Source organism: Trachurus trachurus (genome assembly GCF_905171665.1).
Source record: "Trachurus trachurus genome assembly, chromosome: 20".
NCBI lineage: Eukaryota > Metazoa > Chordata > Actinopteri > Carangiformes > Carangidae > Trachurus > Trachurus trachurus.
The window spans coordinates 24,299,784-24,319,118 of record NC_139911.1 but is presented as its reverse complement, the minus strand read 5'-3'; the positions used below and the strand labels follow the sequence as shown (position 1 = coordinate 24,319,118).

Genomic DNA, 19,335 nt, shown 5'->3' with positions numbered 1-19,335 from the left:
AGACAGCGACGCGCTAACCTCCGCTCTGCTCACTCAGTCAGTCTCAAAGCAAATAAAAAGCTAAATATTCATCAACAACCTCACTGTTTTATTGCTCTGACTCACAGTAACTACGAGCGGAGTTCACGTCACTCAGGTGATCTGCAAGTTATTGTTACATTCACCGCTCCGACGCTGTGTCTGCAGCGCTGACACACACACACGCACGCACGCACAGACACGCACACACAGACACACACACTGTAACCCCGCATCTACCGGAGCCGTAGTGCGTGTTAATCACGCCGTAGATGAGCCGGGAGCGTGCCTATGTTCCCTCAGCCCTATGTTCCCTCAGCCCTATGTTCCCTCTGGACTCTCTCTACCTATCTGGACTCTGTCTATCTGGCCTGTCAAGCCTCTACCTGGTCTTTTTACTAAACTTAACCAACTCCATTCTTCAATGCCTAAACCCAACCAATGGTGGGACCAAAGGGCTGTGGGAATAGGGCCTAATTTTCAGTGACAACAAAAGTTAGAAATGAGGGAACATAGGGCTGAGGGAACATAGGGCCTAATTTTCAGTGACGACAAAAGTTAGAAATGAGGGAACATAGGGCTGAGGGAACATAGGGCTGTGGGAACATAGGGATGACCCCGATGAGCCAACATATGAGACGTCTTACCGCAGAATAAACGACGCGAGCCGCTCCGGTTCTCCTCCACTTTCTGACGTCGGATCATAAAACATGAGGCCCGGAGACAGGCGACCTGACCGGGACAGACTCCTCTCATGAACCGCTCCACACGTTCACAATCACTTCATTTACCATCGACTCCATTTCGCCACATTTCCTCCCTCTTTTCTAACTTTCACTTTGTAATTCTTCCCTTTAGCTTTAGCGTTAGCAGCAGCTCAAACTAACTAGGCTACATGCTCACAACAGCAAGCTGTGTAGCCTATTAAACGACAGAGCGACAAGCCGCTTCTACCGTGTGATATCAAGCAAATATGACCAATAACCGATAATAGAACACAATCTTTTTTTTCATGATCTAGTTTTATCTCCCAGCCGTATTTGCAGCTCAGTGGAAGCTAACTGGCAACCCGGAGGCTGAAATGCCACAGACGCTGTGACAGGGAGAGAGCGCTGGGTGGCGACACAAGCCAACCATAGAAATTCAAAACATAAACATGATTTGCGGTCCGCAAAAACATTTTTTTAATGCGAATATCTTGGCTGTAGGATTGTTGTTGGTGAGTTCAGTATGTTATATGAACATTATTCCTGAGTCTCTGTTACATATTAGGACGATTTTACAGCCAGTTGCTTTAGATTTCTTACATACTGTACCTTTAAGTTGGAGAAGTGGGAGGTCGGACTAATGGACGCAAAAATAAAGAAATGTATGGTCGGAGAAATGGGTAGTCGGACAGACGTCATGCGCCTGAGCATCAGCTGATAATGAGTGAAAAGTCACGGAGAACTAACTGACATGAGGAGCAAAAACAGGCTGAAAAAAGACCTTCTAAACTCCGTAGAGTTGGTTGCCCTCTTCATAAACATTATGTTTTTTATTTTTATTTTTTAAATAAAAGCCGAGCGGCTAACTAGCCGCTAACGGCTCATTACGCTAACGACTAGTTAGCCGCTAGTCGAGCAGCTAGTTATATTAAAAAGTTATTTTAAAATGATAATTATTATTTAAAAAATTAAAATATAAAACACTGTAATGTTACTGAAGATGGCAACCAACTCTACGGAGTTTAGAAGGACTTTTTTTAAGCCTCTCTTTGCTTCTCATGTCTTAATTCTCCATGACTTTTCGCTAGCCGAGCGGCTAATGGCAAAATGCAATCGATGATTAATGATCGCAAAATGCGATCAATGATTAATGATCACAAATGCTTCGACCACTATAAAAATGCAAACGGAGCCGACTATACTAGTAACATGTACAAACATGAATGAAGAATGAAAGTGTTGTTTGTAATTTTATTTAGCCTCTAATTTTCATTTAGTCAGTATGCTAAGTTAGCCAGGCGGCTAACGGCAAAATGCGATCAATGATTAAATGATAAAAAATGCTTTGACTACTATATGAACAAATAGGCTACAAACTTAACCAACTATACTATTAAAGCAGAAGTAAGCGATCCGGTCGTTTTGGCTAACTTCTTGTCTGCCGATGGAGTTAGCAGTCCCCGCCCTCGTCCCTACGTCACCACATTCACATGCATCCCTTGGCTGCACACACAGAGAGGACCGCCCCTTTATGCCGTTCTCTCTCCTCATTGGATAAAGGTTGTAGGATACAAGGAAGTATACAAGGAAAGTTTTCTCCTGGGCTTACAGCAGAGCAGAGTGACTGACAGACCCGTGTTTCAGACCAAACACTCTATATAAGTGATTGCTGTCGGAAGATAGAACTATTTAAGACTTATATTAACACAAACATTCCGCTTACTTTTGCTTTAACAACATGTAAAAACATAACTATGAATGTAGAATGAGAGAGTTAGGTGTAAAGTGTTAGATGTAGTAGGCTAATAAATACAGCAAGCGCTATGGAAAAGATGATCGCTGGAAGTGAGCAGACCGTAACTTCTTAAACCGGAAGTACGTCACATGAAACGCTGACGGAAACGCCCCTGGCCGCAGCCAGACCCTTCTCCCCATGGCCCCCAAGTAGCATTGCTGGCTGGGTATGGGGCTGGGCTACTGAAAAGTATATTAATTCACTTTTGTAAGGAACACTGTAGGATCACTGAGAACCTCTGAGTTCTCCTAGAGAACTCTGTGGAGAACAGATTAAAGTGTAGAAAATGAATAATACACACAAGAATCACATGGCGTTTGTAAGATTTCAGATATTTCCTCAGTAAACATGAACAACAGCAGAAATATCAGCTTTTACCTCATTTCTTTAAGCTCCATCATAGACTGGTCGTTCTTCATGGTTGCACATCTGGATTTAGCGAACAGTTGTCCACGCCCACAGAGAAGGAAAACTTTCATGGATTCACTGGATTACAGGAAAGCAAATTACAAGTATAAAGAAAACTGAAACTGATAATCACCAATACAATCAAAATCAAGTATCTTTTCACTGGTGAACCTCAGAGATTTACAGATTTCTAGGATTCTCACCTATTGAATGCACTTCAGGTTGATTTACAGTAACTTTCCATCTTCAAGCTTCAACAAACCATTTGGAGAGAAGAAGTTGCTCTTTGTCTGTCCTGGTGTCTGTTTGCTTTTGTTTAGAGGATCTGGGTCTCGCTCCAAAATTAAATAAGAAATATAACAAATTCCAAATAATAAGCTCGGACAAGCCATAAAAAAACTTAACACGCCCAGGGAGTAGCAGTTTCCAGGGACCATTTGCACAAATCACCTTAAATTTTCACATTTCTCATCTTTGCAGCTATGCATGTGTCCCACTGACCAACCTGACAGACATTTTTAATCAGCAGGTTCTCTGAAGGATCCATAAAGGTACAGGAAATACCACTGTCTACAGATTTGAAGTTCTTCCCTCAGGCTGTAGATTCAGAGTTCACCAGTTAAAGTTTAACACAATGGTCCCATGATTAACAATCCTGCAAAAGTATGTCACTTTATTATGTTCAGTTTTGTTACAGTATGCTTTTGTTGCACAGTCTGTTTTTCCTGTTGTGGCACTTGATTGACCGTTGATCCAAACTGTCGGACCGGTCCTGACGTACCCTGAATGCTTCACTGATCACTGAGCTCAGGTTACAATCAAACAACTTCCAACAGTAAAACATGGAAATCCTCCTCAAACCACTCTGCTTTCACTCAGAGAGAACGTGTAGAATAAAATAAGAAACTGATTCATTAAACAGATCAAGTAGAAACATTTCTTCTGTCCTGTCAAACAGTGATACAACAGAGTGTGACACTGCTCTTCAGACTGATTTCTCAGGTAGGATTCTCACCTGCTGAACTCACATCAGGTCGACTTTCAGACACATTCCACCTTCGTTTGGAGAGAAGAAGCTGCTCATTCTCCTTCATTGGTCCTGGTGTCTGTGTCTGAACAAAAGACAAGTCACATCCTCAGTACTTCCGAGTCCATATCTGAAAGAACATCACTGACGTCAAAACCAGTCTGACTTGTGGCAGAGAAAATGCTCATCAGATCTACTGTCAGTCCACTAGATGGTGCTAACTGACCGTATTTATATTTTCTACAATTTTATAAAGTTTATGATACAGTATATACTTATTTAGTACTCATAATGTCCTGTTTCTCATTTTATGCTGCTGTGATAAATGAATTTCCCATCAGTGATGAATAAAGTTTAACCCTAACCTTAACCTAAATGACAGCTCAGCACAGTAAGATAGTGCAGCAGTGGTTTGGATTTCATGCACACAGCACTACACTGTGGGCATGTTGAGGCAGAGTTCAGACCTGAAATGACCTTGCTCTTCAGCTTTACGTCAGGTACCATTTTCTACATTTCAACAGCAGATTTCCCATTCACAAATACCCATCTAATACTTATCTAAATTATTCATCCATTCCTTCTCGGAGGACATTAAGACTAGATCTGAAAGTCAGGCCTTTCCAGTTCCCCTCAAATAAGTTTTGATGCACTTCAGTGCAGAAAATGACCTCTACACAGAGGAGGTGGACCAGGGGCGGGCTGGGGTTGAAATTCAGAGGCCTTTTATCCGATCGCACTAAGGACGCAAGTGAAACCGAAATTTTAACACGAATACTTTATTTGCAGTATGAAAACAATCTAATGATATTAAACACAACACACACAGATTTGTCAGTCAGCCTATATGCATACTCAAACACTATGTTTCTTCAACAATCAAAACTACGGTGTGTGTAAATGATTTACTCACTTTAAAGCAGACGTAAGCGATCTGGTGGTTTTGGCTAACTTCCTGTCAGCAGATGGAGTTAGCAGTCCCCGCCCTCGTCCCTACGTCACCACATTCACGCGCGCGCATCCCTTGGCTGCACACACAGAGAGGACCGCCCCTATGTGTGTGTGCGTGTATGCGTGTCAGTCTTTGATCAAAGGGACAGCTGGGTGTGGCAACATTTGATCAGGCCTTAACCTTGGACCCACTCTGGATGTGTGTGTAGGCAGGGTGTGTGTGGTTGGAGAGTATTTGAATGTTTTCTGTTGTGGGGCAGCACGGTGATGAAGTGATTAACAAGAACCACTCTCACCTCTCAGCAAGAAGGTTCTGGGTTTGATTCCCGGGGCCTTTGTGGGTGGAGTTTATGTTCTCCATGTGTCTGTGTGGGTTCACTCTGGGTTCTTCAGCCTGCAGTCCAAACACATGCACACTGGGTTGACTGGAGGCATTCAATTGCCTGTAGGTGTGATCGTGAGTGTGTGTGTTGGAGGGCTGTCAATCTTCCCCCCAAATTAGATTTGAATTTCTAACGCTTCTTATGTTAAAGGGATAGTTCAACATTTTGGCAGATTGGCCCATTGCCATAATCCCTATAGTCATAGCAGTATTAACACAAACATTCCGCTTACTTCTGCTTTAATGTATTTTTTCTTGAGCTGGTAAAAATGGCTATTAATGTAGAAACAGAAGAGGAAAACAGGATGTATAGCCTATATTCAAGTATTATCTTTTTTAAACACTCTCCTGAAATAGTCTATGTTTTTGTGTGATTTTCTGGTTTTCCAGTATGGATTTTTAACCCTTCAGAGTCCATGGTATTTTCTTCTCTCACCTGGCCTCTTTGTGTATTAATGCTTGTAAAACCTCAGCCCTGTAATACACAATCAAGTCATTTACATTCTTCTTTCCAGGACAACCTGGGCTTTCATAATATTCATTCTGTAGTGGTGACATATGAAGGTAGAAAAAGATAATGATGAGAAAAACAAAGGAAAGCAAACACAGAAAAGTATAACTACCTATTTTTTAGACACTATATAACTGTTATTGAGACAAAATATATTATTTACATTACTGTATAAAAAAATTCCCACTCTCTTCCATTTGGTGCACTGCTTATTTGTCTTCTTTTCTTCAGTGAACAAACTTTCTCCTTCCATACAAGGCACATTTCTTGGTCTTAGATTGCATAAAATGCGTAAATGGTAATCTACACATTATTTATTGCATTTACGGCTGATTTTCCCGATAATCGCGATCATACACGGCAACGGAGCAACCATGTAAATAAACACTCTTCTGCAGATCCTGTGGTGGTGCGGGAGTCTCCTTTTGGACATGGATGTTTGAGGCAGGACTACACCCCTTCTGGCTGAGCTACAGACACACCAGTGGACTCTTTGTAAAGGCAGACATGTCCCACTTCTCTAAAAAAGAATCACGTCACTATCCTTCGGCATTCTGGAGATATGCCAGTACCCCAATGCCAGACACCAATATATTGGTCAACATGAATTCAAAACTCTCTGTCTCTCTCCCTAATGTCCATGTCTCTCCCCACTGTTCTTATCTCTAACTCCTATTCTCAGTGTCCGTGTGAGCTGAGACGAAATCAAACTGCTCTTAGCTCTGCTGCATCAGAACCACTCACAATAAAACATGTAGCTCAATCTGAAGTTATTCCTCCTACAAGAGTTAGAAACATGTAAAACAGCAAATAGAAACAAATACAAATCTAAAACAGTCAACTGCCATCAAGAAGTATTTCTACTTTCCAGCCAAACCGTGATACCACAATGTGAATAGTGTTCCTTTTTAGACAGATCTGTCAGGTAGGATCCTCACCTGCTGAATCACTTCAGGTTGACTTTCAGAAACTTTCCACCTTCATGTGTAGAAGAAACATGAGGAGAAAAGAAGCTCACCCTCCTTCCTCTGTCTTGGTGTTAGTGTGAGCTACACCCTCATGGGGGTATTTATCTTTAACATCAGTGACGTCAAGGTGATGTAGTTTTACTATCAGTCCACTAGATAGCGCAAACTAAACATTTAAGATTTTAGTGTTGAAGGCTGAAGGACCCATTAAAGATACAAACATAAGGTTAATCTGGGGGGTTACCGGTGAAACAGGCAGAAATACTAAAAAAGCTTCTATATATTCACTTCCTGAAGTTCAGTTATCTATGTTTTAAAAAAATAGCCAGGATAATCTGTAATAAAAAAAACAAGGGTACCGGTAATCCAAGTCCAGACCCCTTAAAATGGTTTGAATATAGGGTCGATGTTGAGAAAGATCGGTTACTGTTATTAAAATCAGTTAGGCGTTAGCATGGTGGTGCGGTGGTTAGCACTGTCGCCTCACAGCAAGAAGGTCCTGGGTTTGAATCCTCGGTCGGCCACTCAGGTCCTTTCTGTGTGGAGTTTGCATGTCTGCGTGGGTTTCCTCCGGCTTCCCCCACCACTAAAAACATGTCAGTTAGTCCCTGTCCAGTCAGCGTCCCTGACCAAGATCCAGATCTGGAGTTGGCCGCCCATTGCTCCTCAGGGATGGGTTAAATGCAGAGAAAGAATCTCACTGTTCAAGCTGTATATGTAACAAATAAAGTAACTTTAGATGTTGGTTATGGCCCAATAGTACGACCTACACAATGTGAAGAGCAAAAGGAACCAAAAAATCCATTCTTCCTAGCGGCTGCAGGCCTGCAAAGAAATGGACCAATCACAGCCATACGGGAGTATGGGAGTTTCTCCTTGCTCAAATTTGCACTCTCTCTCGTACCCTCCATCCAATCCCCTTGCTCAATTTTGACACTCTCCTGCTCCTCGTCCCATCTCCTCCCAACCGCCTTCCACATGTAAAACTAGCAGCAGTTTATAAGACCCTGAGCAATTCAGCTACATGAGTTTCAGGTGGAGAAGAAAGGGAGCGACAGCAGCAAGAGACCTCTGCTTCCACCAGGAAAGGCCCAAAGAAAACTCACTGAAAAGGCAGAGAGGAAGAGATGTTACAAATTGATGGATCAAAGGCGAGTACGTTTTTGTTGAACAGGTAATCTTTCATTTTTATTGTGGAAGTTGTGACTTGTGAATCAGACATTGATTCGTCAGACAGTAGAGTGTGGTAAAGTATGTGCTCACACTCAAACACTATGTTCATCCTCACTCCTATGGCATTATCCTGTTCCTCTGCATCAACTCCACAACTGACACTGACCTTCTCAGCTAATAATAACAATAACAGCAACACTGATAAACTTGATAGCACTTTTGCAAAGAATTCACAGTGTTAGACCGCAAATACAATATAAAAATCAACAACATAAGAAAAGTGCCACGCACGCACGCACACACAGTAAATTAATTACTCACTTTAAGGTACTTTTTTTGAGCTGGTAAAAATGGCGATATATTAAACAAGAAAACAGGATGTATAGCCTATATATTCAAACATAATTTGATCTTTTTAACACAGAACACAGATTCTCTCCTGAAAAGTTTGCTTTTGCAATAAAGGAATATACGTTTTTCTGGTCAGTCAGTAGTATGGATTTTATTTTTAACTGATTGATTAATGATTTATGCATGTATGGTGTAACATTGCTATTGATAGGCTACCTTAAAGGGATATTTCAAAATGTTGGCAAATTCACCTATTGCTATAATCAGGAGTAGGTTCATTGTCAGTGTTTTGAGATCTGCGGGGCAGAGACGGCAGCTGCTCCACTAACACAACGGAGACTCATGGTAGTGTCCCTCATCAAACTAATACACAATCCAACAACTCCAAAACACAGGCAGTGCTTGCTAACCTGCTGTGGCCATGCTGTTCGGTCCCGTGTCGTCACTGGCCTGGCTGACTGTAGCCACGTTGATCTCAGCCCCTCCACCAAGGAAAAGCTCTGTCAATTTAGCGCATTTGGCTGCATCCTGCACTAACCTTTATTTCTTTTTTGCCCTTAGTTTTGCAATTTTACAATAACTTGCAGCAACTTTTAGACATTATTACTTTAGTAGGAAAACTTTTGCACACCAATAGACAAAAGGTGCGTCGGAGGAGGAGAGTGTAGGAGAATACAAGTGCAAATCATATTATCACCTCATGTTCTTGGTATCTATTTGGATTGCCAAAGGCGCCATTAGGATTGTAAAACCCAGGACACCCAAGATTTGAACTAGGTTACCATGACCCGTGCAGGCACGGAACAAGCTGACAAAAACATTAGGAGAACCAGGAAATATTGGGGAATGCAACACACACACACACACACACACACACACACACACACACACACACACACACACACACACACACACACACACACACACACACACACACACACACACAGTGATAAGAACTAAGCTGTTCCCCCTCTTTTCCCTTTTGGGTTAAAGTTGCCAAAACGTCTGGTAAACAGGATGAGATCGGTACACCCAACACCAACACATAGCCTGGGTTTGGTATAAAAAGGCAAGTCATTCTTTGTAGTGTGGGAAGATATCTCGACCCTGCGCTGGTTACGCAGCCGTGTTGAAATAAAGAGATCCCCATCTGATGCCTGTGTCTCCACCATCTGATCCCTCTGTTGTTTCACCTCTCTCTGCCACAACAAGAGTGTCATAGGCAGGTGAAGGAACTCCTGCACACTTTTTTCTCACTTGTAAACTATTTATTTTTTATGCCGTTTCGGTAAAAACGTTTTTACCGGGGAAAAAAAGTAAATAATTTGCAAGAAATACATTATTACCTCAAAATGTGGCAAAATCTAAAAATGGTTTTAACGACAATAAGTTATGACTAAACTTAGTTCAACATTTTGGCCAATTTGCCTATTGCCATAGTCATAGCAGTAGGGGTGCAAGCTGTTTTTAGATCGGCGGAGCAGAGACGCGAGCTGCTCAACAAACACAATGGAAGTGAATGGTACTTTAACCTGTCCCTCATCAAACTCATCAAATACACAATCCAGCAACTCCAGAACACTTTCGTGGACAAGTTGTGATCTGCACATTCCCCACGCTGTGAGATAATAATATACATTACAAAACAGAGTTGTTTTCGAGGCAAATTAGCCAGAACTACATCCCAGACATGACTGCTGGGCGGAGTGATTTCAAAAATGCAAGTGATAGTATTTGCTTCATGTGTTGTAATGTTACACAATTATACATTAATTTTTCATGGCGTGGGGAATGTGCAGGTCACAACTTGTCCACCAGAGCGTTTTGGAGTTGTTGGATTGTGTATTTGATGAGTTTGATGAGGGAAACGCGAAAGTACCATTCACCTCCACTGTGTGCACTGAGCAGCTCACAGCTCTGCTCCACTGATCTAAAAACACCTTGAACCGACAATTACAGGTAATGAACCTACTCCTAAGACTGTAGGCATTATGGCAATAGGCCAATTTGCCAAAATGTTGAACTATCACTTTAAGTAAAACAAAATGTATGTAATTTGGTAATAAGAAAACAAACAAACAAAAAAACGGGTACATGCACAGATAGAGGGAGTAGCCTATAAACTGAAAGAGTACATGAAACTTAATTCCTTGGGGTGATGACAGTTGTGTGCTCTGCAGCCAGCAACATGTTACAGGAGGAGCAGGAGCACAAAACTGACCAACAGACTCACTTGCAGTTCCAGGGTTAGGAGGTGTATGGGACACATGGACAGATCAGCATTCTGAAATGGGTCATCTCAGAGAGCTGGAGGATCAGATGACATTACAAACATTTCTCTTTGAAGCCATGTCAATCATAAATAGTCGCCCACTCACACTGATGACAACATCAGTGATTCTAAAGACCTATAAGCACTAACACAAACCATTCATGCACCATGCCTGTCAACACTATCATTTTTTTTATAACTCTGATCAACATCTCTGACAGCTGTCTTAATCAAAGATGACCAATCAGGGACAGGGCCGTTTCTTGTGGGCCCCCTGAAGAACATTAAAGTGGGCCCCTACCCCCTGACTTTTCCACTTTTTTTTGTGTATGTATTTATTATCATTTTTTATTTAGCCTACTTTGTTTTGATGCTAGTGCAGCATTACTATTAGGGGTGTGCCAACAAATCGATTCACACACGAATCGCAATTCTCATTTAATACGACTCAGAATCAATATAAAATGTCTCAAAATCGATTTAAAAAAATTAAAAAAATAAAATACAGATACAAATCTGCTGGCTGTCGGCCTCCATTTCCTTAGAATTTAAAAGGCAGCATGTTTAACTGCACTATTTTAAATAAAGAGACACTTTTAATTTTGTTACTTAAGCAATATGTGATATTGCTTTTATGCAACAGTTTCAACAATTCCATCTAAGCATGGATAAATGTTTAAAACTCAATAAATGTGAAAAAGACACTTTAGTCGTTCTGTCTTGTAAAGCAGACTGGAGTAGATCATGAGGATCCTTTGCACACCGATAGACTGATGCAGAAATCATTATGAATCAAATCGTTTTGAATCGAAAATCAATTTTGAATGGAATCGTAGCCCCAAAAATCAGAATCGAATCGAATCGTGAGATAGAAAATATTCCCACCCCTAATTACTATGAGTACTAGTCAGGATCTTATGCAGAATAATTCAGTCATACAAAGATTAGACTTATCATCACCTTTCTCCCTATACAACGGCCCCGATCAGGGTCCAGGGACTGAGAATTTCCATGTTCAGTCAAGTTCTCTTCTGTTTTAAAAAAAAAGTCTCTCATTCAACTATTCTCACACACTTTCCCACATCATTCTCCTCTACACTCACAATTATATTGTTCCATGTGGTTATTCACAATTACATGTGCAATTTATTTCTTGAAGAGAGCAGTGTGTGACGTGTAGTGATACTAAGCCTTTCCTCTTCATGTTAAGACGTTACAACATAGATGTTACAACACATTTTAACAATGTGACTTGACACACACACACACACACACACCTCACAGATGGTATAGTCCCCCGCCCCCCAACCCCCTGCACTTGCCTGAGACAATGGTTTGAGCTGACCGAGTGGACACAGTTAAAAGGTGCAGACCACTGTGTTTGTGTGATTTAATCATTCCACCTGTGACAGATACATTATTTTATATTTTAAATTAATTTAATTGAATTCTACTTTGTTCTTTTTATTCTAAATACTAACTATATTTCTCTATTAATTTGACAGTTGTTATCTAAAAGCAGAACTTTCTCTTGAGGTTGCAGTGAAGACAGTGAAGTGGTAATGTGGTGTGACTCTGATTCAGTCATTACTTATCTATTTCACCTGATTAGTAATGGATTGACTTTTACTTAAGTGAGCATCTCAGTGGATTTTTGTGTTTCTTAAGAACATAAGAGCGAGGTTTTATTATTCATTTGCTGTGTGTGGCTTAAGTAAAAAGTTATTTGAGTTGAATTTTCAAATTTGTTGTTCGAATTTTTGTATTTGTGGCTTAAGTAAACTGAAATTAATAAATATAATATATATAGGAGGTGAACACTGACCTGACAGATATTACAAGATATTGGGGAGGAAAAAACAACTATGGTACATTGCAAAATTATATCTTTAATACATTTTAAAATCAACAGCAAGGCCAGCACACACACTACATATGAATGACTCAGGTTTGGTGGGGAAAACAAACATTTCAATGATTTAATGTTTTATGAATCAATCTAAATATTCCAGCAGCACACTGGTCATTTAAAAAGGAGCCAAACTGCCCCCATCACCAGTTCAGATGGTATAGTCCACCCCTCCCCCTCCCCTACTCTTATTGAGCTGAATGAATGAGAGAGAGAGAGAGTGAGGAGGGTAGAGTGAGGTAAAGGCATTGTGGCGTTCCAGCAGAGACTCTGCAGCAACACATTCCTCTGAACCAGATTTATTCTGCCAGTTAATACTGGTTCAGCTGCAGCCAGAGCTCGGGCTCAGCCAGACGCCGTCTGACTTCACTTAGCACCGGTTCAACTTAACTTAGTCCCAGTCAACCTCCACTTCCACACTCAACTCAACTCAACTCATGCCTGCAGAGATGAAGCTGCTGATGTTGCTGCTGCTGATGGAGCAAACTGCAGCTCAGCAGAGAGGTGAGAACTTTGACTATCTTCACTGGCTCTTCTTCTGACTTGTGCTGCTAACACTGAGGATTCAGAGGTCATGTCAGTAGTTCAAAGTCAGACATTTGTGTTGTGAATTAGTTTGTTCAGTTCAGATCAAAGATGGAGTCTGAAACTTTTCTGTCTCATTGATTTTTTTTTTAACAACAAAAAAGTTTTAATTCTTTAAAACAGGAAGAGCTTCGACATCTCTTCCATTGCAGTTATATCTGCAATCACTTCTTGAATTGAAAAATCTGATCAAACTTTACATTTGAACATTTTCAATAATGTGATGTAATGAACTGATATGGGCCTTTTTCTTCTTCTTTTTTAAACCAATGCTATAGATTGAATCACACAAATTGACTTTAACTGAAATACTGATGATAACCTGTACACAGACATCAGTTCACTATTTCATCAGATCACACTGCTGCACTGCTACATTTGGATATTTGTTCAGAGCAGCACTGCTGTTAGCACGGTTAGCGCTGTTAGCTCTGTTGGTTTTGTAAGCTCTGGAAGGGAACATGGGAGGTTTCAGGCACTTTGTCACTTTGTGTGAAGTCACATCAATAACTTATGATTTTAGGGTTTGGTTTAAGAAATACAATTTAAAATCAATACTAATTTCTGTTATGCCAGCATTTGTCAGTGTCATTGCCTAAAGTTTGCATTAAATTGTCCTATAGATGTGATTTTTTAAGTGGTTTTATCCATGTCTTGAATGTTTTACACAGATTAACATCCTATTATTATCTCTTCTTGCTCTGCTTTTATTCTGTATTTGTGTTAATTCACTCAGAGGGGCTCGAACTGCTGAGTTTTACAGTGCATGTGTTGTAGAAACACACTTGCACTGCAGGACAGCAGAGGACTGAAGCTGACTGGTCAAATCTATGTCTAAGATTATACAGTATATATATATACCTTTATATATATTATTATATATTTTGTAGGTTTTTAATCAGTGACAGTTGGAGTGATGTCTCAACATCTGGTGGGAAATGTTCGTCTGTAAATTGCTGACCAATGAATCAGCAGCATAAATCTATAGATGAGGACCCTCAGACAGACACACACACAGACAGACTGTTGTGTCCTGCTGGGAAACACTGTCTGTCTCTCTCTCTTTGTGTGTGTGTGTGTGAGTGATAATTAGTGTTAATAATCACACTCCACCCTCTTCCTCTCTACCACACTAAAACCTCCCCCACAGCAGCACAGTAGGCCTCCCCACAGTGTGTGTGTATGTGGGGGAGGGGTCAGAGGTCAGTTGAAACATCACCATGTTATTACAAGCGTGTGTGTATGTGTGTGTGTGTGTGTGTGTCCCTCACTATTTAGCTAAAATCTTTTCCATGATGACTGCGGGAACAGTATAGTCTGACTTCCTGCTCTGATTGGTCCATCTGAATGACACGATCTGTACATCTGTAACTATGGTAGCCTACAGCTGACGACAGGTACTTGTCAGATGATGTCACGTCGTGGCATCACACAAGACTGACTGTTTATTCAGATGTGACACCAGAGTTTAATTAGATTAATGGAGCAACGTGCTGAAGGTGGAGAGTGTTCAACACCTGAAGCTGTGTGTGTGTGTGTGTGTGTGTGTGTGTGTGTGTGTGTGTGTGTGTGTGTGTGTGTGTGTGTGTGTGTGTGTGTCAGACCACCCAGCTGATGTTATCACACCTCCACAGCTGATCACACACATCACTCATTAACATCTCTGTGTGTCTCATTGTGTTTGTGTGTTTGCATTTGAATCTTTTCACTGATGAGGAGAGCCAATCCATGGCTCCAGACTAACTTTATTTACAAGGAGCACAGTGGCCAAATAACTTCACATTTCAGATTTCTGTCAAGTATACAAGATCATGCAGGGCTCAGCTCCTCCTCAACTATCCAGTTTTATTAAGTTTAAATCCTCTGCTATTTGAGGTGCGACAAAAAAAGATTGCATAATCCCGTTAAGGAACACCACATTCAGCCAGGCTGTTTTCTCATTCAAAGCATCAATGGAACACAGTGTCACAACCAATCACAGAATCTCCATCATATCACTCATTCCAAGCAAATGTTAAGAACTGAGCACTGATGTTGTTATTGTTGTCTAAATGTGTATTTATTTATTAAAGGGATAGTTCACCCCGACATGAGAAATTGTTCTGCCGGTTGCACTGACACAGGAAGAGCAGTGAACCGAGACACTGAAAGCTTCCGCTACAAACAAGCTTAAAATATAGACTTATTTAATTTTTTTCTGAACAATTTCTCATGTCGGGGCTTCAATACAAGAGGGACATTACAGACGAGCAGTATGGAGGTATTTGGATGTTTTTTGGTGTGTCTTTTTGGACGAAGAAAGTTGGTATCCATTGACAACCATTATATGGACAAATACTGCTGCACGGACCCCCCCATAACTCAGAGACACAGAAAATTCTCACAGCTCTTTGTTGATATGAGGGTGAGTAGATAATGAGTGAAATTTGAATTTTGGGTGAACTATCCCTTTAACGTGGACACGCATCACGATGTCGTCGTCCAAATGTGTATTGTGTATGTATTTACAGACAGTTAGTATGTGTATGTGTTCTACCCTATGTGGTACAATATTTTATTCCATTGTTGTTCCATTGCCTTGTACAATCTGGCAGAGGGACAGTCGATGGAAACTAGCTTTTTAAGCTAATCTGGGTGCATTTACATGTGTTTTTTCTACAATGTTTATTAATGTGCATTGTCCCTTTTAAAATAAACTAAACTGAGGGGTGCAATCAGAAAATTTAGGGGTGCACACTGTAATTTGATGTACAAATCAAAGCAAATATTCACATTTTCTTTTCATTCATGATCTTCACACACTTTGGCCTGACAACTGTAATGGCAGATTCCAGATTCTTTGAGTTGCTCCTTCCATGTTTCACCGGTGTTAAAAAAAAAACTGCCAATTTACTGGTTGCACAAGCGCAAGTAGATGAAAAATGTACTTGCACTGTCTCAAATTTAAGGGATAAAATGCCTCCATTTAGAGGCAGGAGCCCTGGAGGACCTTTTGAAAACACTAAGATTTGAGGTCATCTCTTCTGATTTATCTAAGTTTTAAACTAAACTGAAGTTTAAAAAAAAAAGTTTTTGTAAAGAAAGATGAGCAGAGGTCAGTTTGTGTTTTGCTGAGACCTTGTTCAAGGAGAAGATGAAGAAACAGACACAACAAGAATATTTCACTGTTTAAACAACTCTGATAAATATGGTTCAAACTCAGTGATGTGATGTCATCAGTGAGTCAATGAAACTATTTGACCCTTGACCTCTGAGGTGGTGACACACTGAAGGTTTCATCCCCACTTTCTTTCTCTTTTTCTGTTTATAAAGGAAAGTAGTTTTCATTTTAGTGAGTGAATCAGTTTTCTGACAGACTGCAGCAAACAGGTTTTTCTATCAAGGTTAAACAAACAAACAGACAGATTACAGCAAGAGGGCATCAGCTGAGATAACACTGTTGTTCCTCTGGCTGGAAATGTAACTAATGCTGAGGTGTAAAGAAAATGTTTCTTACTGAATGTTCATATTCACCAGACAGTGAGTTGTTTCCCCATTAAAGGGATAGTTCACCCAAAATTCAAATTTCACTCATTATCTACTCACCCTCATGTCGACTAAGAGCTGTGAGAATTTTCAGAGTCCTCCGTTCCTTCTCTGAGTTACGGGGGGGTCCGCGCAGCAGTATTTGTCCATATAATGGTTGTCAATGGATACCAACTTTCTTCGTCCAAAAAGACACACCAAAAAACATCCAAATACCTCCATACTGCTCGTCTGTAATGTCCCTCTTGTATTGAAGCCCCGACATGAGAAATTGTTCCGCCGGTGAGTGCAAATCTCGCAAGATTTGCACGATTTGCACTGACACAGGAAGAGCAGTGAACTGAGACACTGGGAGCTTCCACTACAAAAATATAAAATCTAGACTTATTAAATTTTTTTCGGAACAATTTCTCATGTTGGGGCTTCAATACAAGAGGGACATTACAGACGAGCAGTATGGAGGTATTTGGATGTTTTTTGGTGTGTCTTTTTGGACGAAGAAAGTTGGTATCCATTTACAACCATTATATGGACAAATACTGCTGCGCGGACCCCCCCGTAACTCAGAGAAGACACGGAGGACTCTGAAACTTCTCACAGCTCTTAGTTGACATGAGGGTGAGTAGATAATGAGTGAAATTTGAATTTTGGGTGAACTATCCCTTTAAGAATCCTTTTGTTTGAAGATTACAAGTGTCTGTGTTGTGGTATGATATGAGGTAGAGTGGATATCACTGTAGCACACCACCTGTCCTCCCCCTACTGTCCCAGCTGGCTGCAGCCCCCCTGGATACGTCTGGGGAAGTGCAGTAACCACAATATTCTTGGATGCTGAATCACTGAGTGTTAACCTGAGGAGACACCTGAGTCGTCTGAGTCACAGTCTGGCTGTGTGATCCAGGTCCTGACAGACAGTCTGCTTGTGTTTCAGGTCTGTTTCCTGCCATCCTGAACCTGGCCAGTAACGCAGAGATCAGCAGCAACGCCACGTGTGGAGAACCAGAACCTGAACTCTACTGCAAACTGGTTGAACACGTTCCAGGACGAAGAATCAAGAACCCGCACTGTCCCAAATGTGATGCCAACTCCGTCCTGTCCAAAGGTGCCACTCCAAATCCACACTTTCCACTTTAAACTGTACCAAACCAGAACCACACAGTCCACTTTAACTGTACCATACCAGAACCACACAGTCCACTTTAAACTGTACCAAACCAGAACCACACAGTCCACTTTAAACTGTACCAAACCAGAACCACACAGTCCACTTTAAACTGTGTCAAAACCAGAACCACACAGTCCACTTTAAACTGTGTCAAACCAGAACCACACAGTCCACTTTAACTGTACCAAACCAGAACCACACAGTCCACTTTAAACTGTGTCAAAACCAGAACCACACAGTCCACTTTAACTGTACCAAACCAGAACCACACAGTCCATTTTAAACTGTATCAAACCAGAACCACACAGTCCACTTTAACTGTACCAAACCAGAACCACACAGTCCCTTTTAACTGTAATAAACCAGAACCACACGGTCCACTTTTACTTTACCAAACCAGAACCACACAGTCCGCTTTACTGTGTCAAAACCAGAACCACACAGTTCACGTTTGATCTCTGCTGAAACTAGAACCACACAGTCCAGTAAAAACTGCACCTGAACAAGAACAGACTCCAGGTTATTTTGTACCAGAACCAGAACAACAGAATGGACCTTAAACTGTACTAAAACCAGAACTATGCAGTCCACTTAAAGGGATAGCTTATTTTGGCAAATTGGCCCATTGCCATAATCCCTATAGTCATAGCAGTAGGTTCGTTACCTTTATTTGTCGGTGCAAGCAATTTTTAGAACGGTGGAGCAGAGCCGTGAGCTGCTCAGACAGAGTTGTTTTCGAGGTAAATTCGTGCAAAACCGCTAATTCATCAAGCAGTCTCTGCATTTGCCTTGAACATATAATAATGTTTTGTAGCGTGGTGAATGTGCAGGTCACAACTTGTCCACCAGAGCGTTGTTGAGTTGTTGGATTGTGTATTTGATAAGTTTGATGAGGGAAACCAAGAAATCCCATGAGCCTCCGTAGCGTAGCTCTGAGCAGCTCACGGCTCTGCTCCGCTGTTCTAAAAACAGCTTGCACCAACAACAATGTTGATGAACCTACTGCTATGACTATAGGGATTATGGCAATGGGCCAATTTGCCAAAATGTTGAACTATCCCTTTGCAGCAGAACCAGAACCAGACTGCACATCATACAAGTGCAGTTTACTTTAACCTACAGCTACAGTCCTGACTTCCTGTCTCTTCAATAACACTTTGCTCAAATTAAGATTCATTTTGAAGAACTGAAATGCAGTCATTTCCTCAGACAGCTCTGCACTGTAGATTTGATCAAACTGCCAGACAAGAATTGTGCCTTTGTTAGGCAAGGCGATTTTATTTGTATAGCCCATTTTTACAAACAGTTTGTCTCAAAGGGCTTTACATAGCATCATAACAACATCCTCTGCCTTTAGACCCTCACATCCACTGAGGAAAAACTCCAGGGAACTACAATGTTGCTGTTATTTTATTTTTATTTAACCAGATAAAAGACCTACTTGACAAGTGTGACCTGGCCAAGAAAGGCAGCAGCACACGTCATAGTGAATTAAGACAGATAACAATGACAAAACAAAAACTGAAATAAGTGCAAGCAATTTGACAAATAAAGTGCAGAAGTTATAGTTACAGTAACAATTTAAAGA

General features: G+C 40.9%; 2 protein-coding genes across 2 annotated transcripts in view; one reads left to right on the top strand and one right to left on the bottom strand.

Annotated features, from left to right (window-relative positions):
- The window catches only part of tubb6 (tubulin, beta 6 class V), a 403,096-nt gene that overhangs the window by 105,150 nt on the left and 278,611 nt on the right, over positions 1–19,335 (bottom strand). The gene's annotated exons all lie outside the window — the stretch shown is intronic.
- The window catches only part of lama1 (laminin, alpha 1), a gene marked incomplete at both ends in the record, with an annotated part of 60,384 nt that continues 53,970 nt past the window's right edge, over positions 12,922–19,335 (top strand). Inside the window, 2 exons of the mRNA XM_083995331.1 lie at positions 12,922–12,976; positions 17,514–17,684. Of these exons, the coding sequence (XP_083851457.1) occupies positions 12,922–12,976; positions 17,514–17,684 (226 nt within the window). The remainder of the gene's footprint in view (positions 12,977–17,513; positions 17,685–19,335) is intronic.